Source organism: Vespa mandarinia, chromosome 22, assembly GCF_050613455.1.
Source record: "Vespa mandarinia isolate Hongniang chromosome 22, ASM5061345v1, whole genome shotgun sequence".
Taxonomy (NCBI): Eukaryota; Metazoa; Arthropoda; class Insecta; order Hymenoptera; family Vespidae; genus Vespa; species Vespa mandarinia.
In genome coordinates, this window is record NC_140831.1 from 2,990,001 (window position 1) to 2,997,500 (window position 7,500).

Genomic DNA, 7,500 nt, shown 5'->3' on the forward strand with positions numbered 1-7,500 from the left:
CTCTTTCGCTTCACTCGTCTTTTAAAAATTTTCTTAACGTTATATTTACGTAATATTTAAATCAATTTTTATTTTCATTAATAATAAATCAAACAACGATTAACTATCATCCATTTAATTAAATTGTATTCGTCGCCCTATTTATTTAGCCCATTATTTTATATTTGTACCTTTAATCGATTCTATGTTGATTCATCGTACGTATTATACATGGAAATTTTCATATTATACATCATTCTATATGAGAGATAGAGCAAGGTTACGGCCCATTGGAATGCAGAAATTGATCGTTCTCTCTATACACAGTTGTTATAAGTAGTATTATAACCTCTTATAATAGAGTCGCTGAGTTTATTAAACGATAGAGGATTGTAATGGCATTTGTTGCAAGTAGGCGTCTACGTCCTGTTATCGATCTACCTGATAATTTAACCTCGATAAAAATCTTAACTCATGCTAGTACGCGATATTGAAATATTTATTGCCGATACAAAATAAATAATTAAATACATGTTTTTCTTATTGGAGAGATAAAAAGAAAAAAAAAAAAAAAAAAGAAAAAGAAAGAGAAATAAAGAGAGAGTGAGAGAGCGAGAGAGAGAGAGAGAAAGAGAGAGGGAGTGAGAGAGAGAATGAGAGAACTAACGCATGCGGATTAACATTCGCAGATTTATACCACGGTACGGTAAAATGATGTATAGTTTGATAGATGGCAAGAAAAAAACTCATGAAATATATAGGAGTATCGTTGAAGAACATCGAATTAGTCCCGTAAAAACGGAAAGCATTTTGGCAGCGTTCGAAGATCAAATGGCGAGTAGAAAAGATTCAGACGATTTTGGATACTTTAACGAGGATCAATTCTATCATTTGCTCGCTGACGTTTTTGGTGCAGGATTGGACACGACCGTGTCTACTCTCCGTTGGTTCTTTCTATTCATTGCGGTTTATCCGGAGGAACAGGTACGAAATATATTACTATTGAAAAATATTTCTTCCTTTCTTTTTATTCTCTCTCTCTCTCTCTCTCTCTCTCTCTCTCTCTCTCTCTCTCTCTCTCTCTTTCTCTCCTTTAAATCAATTTGTTTAGAATTTCTTTTTCCCTCCTTAACAATCGTATCAACGACGAAGACTTTTTTTACATTTCTTTATTTCTTCCTTTATCTCAATGTGTGTTTGTATACATATATATATCTTTCTCTGACGGTTTATACATACATATATGTATATACATATATACGAATACCAGGAAAAGATCTATCAAGAGATGCAACAGATGTTAGAAAATAAAGAACCCACTTTGGACGATAGAATTGTTTTGACGCGTCTCGAGGCAACCATAGCGGAAGTACAAAGGTTAAGAAGCGTTGTTCCAGTTGGTATGCCTCACGGAACAATCGAGGTATTTCATTCGATTTATTTAATTTTATCTTACGATCAATTCAAAGACTTTTTATAATACTACTTACGAATGAATTTTACGATAGTAAAGGTCATTCGTTAATTTGTCGTTATAAATTTTATTTTTCGAACGTTGATCGATAATAATCCGATTAATTAATTATTCATACATGACTACGATGTGATATTTCCAATTGAAATATTTCGATAATATATATATATATATATATATATATATATATATACATATATATATTATCGAAATATATATTACAGTACGAGGAAATATAAAAATGTCGAAGTTCATTTTCTTTTTTTCGTTTTTTTTTTTCGTTTTTTTCTTCTTTTTTTTCCTGCTTTTTTTTTCTTTTTTTTTTTTTTTTTTTGATGATGAACTTTTGAAATTTAGGATGCGAAAATAGGCGACTATGATATACCGAAAGGTACGATGGTTATACCGGTGCAATGGTCCGTTCATACTAATGAGACTTATTGGGACAACGCATTCGATTTTAAACCGGACAGATTCATTGACGATGATGGTAGATTCTTTAAGCCGGAAGGGTTTTTGCCTTTCCAATCTGGTAAGTAAATGGCAAAAGATTTTGGTCATTAAAAATATTATACCTAGCAGTTCAGAGTACAAGGATTTTGTTGCACAGTTGAATAATAATACGGGTATTCGAACGTAACATTTTTCGAAAAGCATGCGTTAACTATTTACACGTGAAATCGATTTATCTTGCTTAAGGTTTCTTTTTTTTTTTCTTTTTTTTTTAATATTTTTTCCTCTTCTTCTTCTTCTTCTTCTTTTTTTTTTGTTTCCAGCGACGCGTTTTTTTTCTTTCTTTCTTTTTTCTTTTTTTTTTTTTTTTTTTCTTGATCTACGAACTTTATCCTTATCTATACGGTCGAATTTATATTAATTAATTATTTTTATATTAATGAATTTATATTAATCGATGATTATGTTCAATGATAAACGATAGATATATTTCATTACATATGACAATATTGAAGTTTCTTTTGTTTCAAGGAAAACGTATGTGCGTCGGTGACAAATTGGCCAGGATGATCATGTTTCTATTCTGTTCGAGAATAATCCACAAATTTGACGTATCTGTCCCTCCTAACGTTTCCATTAATCTTAAAGGAGATACCGGTATCACATTGGTTCCTAAACCCCATAGATTGGTTTTTACGCCTCGTAAAACATGATCCGTATTTTCATTTTCTCTTTTTCATCCTTCCTTTTTTTCTCTTTTTTTATATTTCATGATTTTTATAAAATATTAATTTTTATTATTATTTCATTTATTTACGATACTCCACGTGTCACGTGTTTTTATATAATAAACGACGATACAACGAAAAATAAGCAAAGAGTTTTCATTCTCAATATCCTTTAATATCGTATGAAATATTTTTCATCAATTTGACGTTATAATTAATTTTTAATTAATTTATAATAAACTTTAATTGATCTTTAAACAATTGAAATAAATAAATTTATCAAAGTCAAGATGATCTATGGGACTACGTTTAATGATATTGAAAAATCATTATCGACCGAATAAAAATAATCTTTCATTAAAGAGTCTATCTAATTGTTTTTTTTAATTTTATTTAATTGCGTACATTTACAACGTCCTTGAGTTTTTTTTTCTTTCTTTATTTAGAATGGTATAATATATATATATATATATATATATACATATCGAATCAATCGAAAAATTCAATCATCCCATAAAAACATAGTCCATACAACGAATAAAAACAGTTAAAGAATTTTCGCATAAATTGGATTTCCTCGAATTTCTTGATCTTCGAACGGATAAAAATATATTTATCAGAGATCATTATTAATCATAGATATTTATGAATTAAATGATTTTATGATCGTTCAAAAGATTATACTCGTCTAACAATACGAAAATTATTGTTTACATTTCTAATTACATTTCTAAATTATTTTCTAAATTGTCTACATTTCTAAATTATTGTTTCATATTCTTCAGTTTATGTTTACTTTATTGCAATTGAAACATATCGGACTGAATCAATACAATAAATCATTATATTCGAGTCATAAATAAAAGAACTCAAACAAAAAATATCTATTATTTCGTTAATCATTCTTTAAACTTATACTTATCCACATAATTTGATAATATCGTATATGATAAGCAGTAATCTTATAGACAATTCATAGGCAATCATTTAAAGGAATTTCTCGTTATCAAAGTTTAATAAACGTTCTCTTGTATCAATCGATGCTTTGGTATTTTGCCCTTTCAAAGTACAATTCTGTAAATGATATTTTTATATTTGATCGGTCTATCAAAAGGACTGTGTGAGTCAACTTTAGAAAGTTTATAAGTGACTGAACTTTAAAAACAAATATCCTTTGTCAAGTTTATATATACGAGATACGATAATGCGAGTTCGTATAACTAATTTGAATAGTTGGATATCAAATTAACAAAAAAAAAAAAAAATAGATAAATAAATAAACCTATTGCTGGAATAAGTGTCTATATTTCTCTACAATATATATATATATATATATAGTTTTTTCGAAGTACTCTTCGAAACCGGTATTTCTTTCTTCGATATTCGTATCGCTAACTGAAACCACACGTGTCACGAACACAAACACGAAAGATCTACGTGTGTATCAACGAATTTAACGATCCACGTGTACAACAATTTTTTTTCAATGACGAATACTTCGATTCACGAATATAAACGAATAATTTAATTAATTTAATAAATTTACTTTCGTAGTTTTTGTCGGTAATTGAATTGCGTCGTACGTACGTATATCTTAGAAAAGTGAAAAAGATAAAAAAAAAAAAAAAAAAGAAAAGCAAAAAAAAATCCTCGCTAAGGGACGAACAAAATGATTGGATATTGATAAGGGACGCCTTCAAAGAAAAATATCTAAATTTTTTATTAACATAAAAAATTATAAACGAAAGATTGATATAGAGTTATTTAGATGTGACGAATTTTACGATTAGACGGAAATTAGATTTATCGGAAATACTGTCTTAGAAATTGATAATTATTGACGAAATAAACTTCGTATTTGATATCTATCGGAAATAGTTAAAGTAATTAATACTAATCGAAGAATATTTTATATTTATTAATATTTAATAATTAAAACTATTTCCAATGATATATTAGATTTTTAAATGGTTCCGATTATTTCCAATGTAACATTGGATCATATTTTTTATTTACGGTTATCATTGGAAAATTTAGATTAGAAAATTGAGACATTTTTTATTCAAAAAAAAAAAAAAAAGAAAAAAAAAAGAAAAAAAAAACAAAAAAAAATAAAAAAAATAAAAAAAAAAAAAAATAAAAAGAACACTTAAAAATTATTAATTTCTAAAATGAGGAAGATAAAATTAAGAAATCCTCTGTAAAAATTTTCAAATCTATCGAAAGAAAACGAGTCATCTGTATGAAACAAGAAAATCCTTGAAATCATCGCTTTTATTCTCTCTCTCTTTCTCTCTCTCTCTCTCTCTCTCTCTCTCTGTGTGTGTGTGTATCTGTATGTGTACGTATATATTTTTTTTCTTTCTCCGAGACAAAAACAGAAACGGCAAATGTGCGAAAGAAATGAGAAACTTTAGTCTAAAAATAAAAATATCTCGGTACCAGTAGATAACACCGAGCGTACGCGACCTAATTATTAGAAAGCATAAACATGCGAAAGAAAGTTAAGCACGATGATTTTAAGTCGAATAATAAAGGACAAGCTTTAAAAGAAATTTTTAATGCGATTAATGAATCAAATTAAGATAAAAAATATATACATATATACACTATTGATACAAGCTGGTAAATTATGATATCGTATCGAATAATATCTAAGTCATAAGTATCAAAAATGTATACCAATTTGATACTCTTATAGCAAGATATCGATACTCGTTCGATATATTTTATAAAAGTATCGATATTCATTCGATACTTACTTCTATGAAGATATCAAAAGCGAGCAGACATTTTTTTCTTCTTTATTTATTTTTTGTTTCTCCCTTTTCGAATCGTTCCTTTTTATTTGTTCATTCGTTTGTTTGTTTGTTTGTTTGTTTGTTTGTTTGTTTACTTGTTTGTTTGGGTTTACCAACGGAAGTATCGAACGATAATCGATACTTTCACGTTATATCAAATATCGTATCGATTCGGTTTAAGTAAACATTTTTTTATTCGATATCAATTTAAGAGAATCGATCGATATTGAAAATTGAATATCCAAATACTTACATTAAATTTCAATATGTATCAATATTTTCCATTTAAATATTTTGATATTGAATTGATCGAATATTATCAATCGATATCGATATCGATATCAATCACAGTTTACGATTACGCTATCATATGTTTTTTCCTCTCTGTCTCTCTCTCTCTCCCTCTCAGTCTCTTTCTCTCTCTCTCTCCTCCTGTCGATCTCGAATTAGCGAATTTATCCTCCGAGAAAATTTAAACAGAAAAGAAAAAAAAAAAACGAATAAACAACGTACTTAGGAACGTAAAGGAAGCATTTATAGCATCAAAAAAAAAAAAAAAAAAAAAAGAAAAAAGGAAAAGAAAAGAATGAATAAAAAAGTAGAGGAAAAAAGGGGGAAAAAAAAAAGAAAAAAAGAAAAAGAAAGAAACCATTATCGATACTCGTCGTATTATTGGCTCTCGATGTTTTCCTATACAAAGTGGCAATAATCCGAATTATATCGCGGAATTCGCGTTTTAAAGACGGGTTCTTCTTTTTTTTTCTTTTTTTTTTTTTTTTTTTTTCTTTTTTATTATCGCTCTTTCAAAGACCAAGCCTTAAGGCGGATTTGCGTTGCGTTACGTTGCGTTCGGTGTTGTCTTAGAAGCACGAAACTAAAGTCCGCCATAAGAGGAGGTAACCTTCATGTGCGTCTTTTACTTTTAACGCGTAAAGGAACACACGGTAAGAAAAAAAAAAAAAAAAAAATAAATAAAAAGAAAAAGAAAAAAAATAAAACAAAAAGGTCTGTGTACTTACGCACATCGAAGGTCGTTAATGGAGATTTAATGCAACGATTAGCATAACGCGCGTGCCCGACTGTGTAGGAAGATTACACAGAGGTCTGTCTGCATTTTGAAATTTTTTTCTTTTACTTTTTCTTTTCATTCTTTTTCGAAACGATCTCTTAAACACAGACCATATTCTCGAATCGATATTATTTTTGTTCTTCTTTTCTTTCTTTGTTTTTTCTTTTTTTCTTTGTTCTTCTTTTTTTCTTTTTTTTTTTTTTTTCTTTTTTTTTACACCAACTAACTAAAGAAAAAAAGAAACGACTCTACTTCCACTTTCATCGATCAGATCAGATTTTTACGTGTATACGTAAAATAAAATGAAAGGATCAGAACGAAAATGAAAAGTAATTATCATTAAATATGCTTCTTGTTTCTTCTTTTCCTTTTTCTTTTTCTTTCTTTTTCTTTTTTTATTTTTTTTTTCTTTTTTAATTTCCTTTCGTATCATAAGAATTGCGAAATGGAACGGTTTCTTTCTTTCTTTTTTTTTTCTTTTTGTTTTGTGTTTTCTTGCCTTTTGTTTACTATCTTTTTAATATCTCGTAGCGGCAAACTTTACACAACGAAGCCCCGTCTTGGTCTTCGAACTGCGCATTGAAACAAATTTCTAAATTGATAAGCGGACAAGTCCGTGAGGTCAATTCGATTTTGATTGTGGGAAAAAAAAAGAAAAAAAAAAAAGAAAGAAAGAAAGAAAGAAAGAAAAAAAAACTAATTTCATTCGGCAGACGAAAACAGTTTTGAAATCATTCCTAATAACTGACTGAACGATACGAATCAATTTCAGACCGTTCGTTGTCATAACAGAACGGTATTATCTTTCGAACGAAGAAGAGTTTTTTTTTTTTAGCAATTTTTGGTACCAACCAACCAAACCAACCTTTCTACGGGGAATCAACGTATGCACCTTGCTCGCGTATTTTTAAAGATATTTTTGAATTTTTCGTCTTTTCGCATTCCGTATATGGCGAGGCAAAAGCGTTAAAATGTCAACTTCGGTCATACCGTAAG

At 28.6% G+C, this 7,500-nt stretch overlaps 1 protein-coding gene across 4 annotated transcripts in view; it reads left to right on the plus strand.

The window, feature by feature from the left end:
- Nucleotides 1-2,756, plus strand: part of phtm (cytochrome P450 enzyme phantom) — an 18,651-nt gene extending 15,895 nt beyond the window's left edge. For 2 of the 4 annotated variants that reach the window (XM_035880511.2, XM_085663459.1), the window contains 4 exons: nucleotides 669-963; nucleotides 1,250-1,402; nucleotides 1,811-1,985; nucleotides 2,438-2,754. In XM_035880511.2, the coding sequence (XP_035736404.1) occupies nucleotides 669-963; nucleotides 1,250-1,402; nucleotides 1,811-1,985; nucleotides 2,438-2,619 (805 nt within the window). In that variant the 3' untranslated portion in view covers nucleotides 2,620-2,754. Of the gene's footprint in view, nucleotides 1-668; nucleotides 964-1,249; nucleotides 1,403-1,810; nucleotides 1,986-2,437 lie in introns of all 4 variants that reach the window. The other 2 variants (XM_085663460.1, XM_085663461.1) reach the window with 2 other exon arrangements.
- The last annotated feature ends 4,744 nt before the right edge of the window (nucleotides 2,757-7,500 follow it).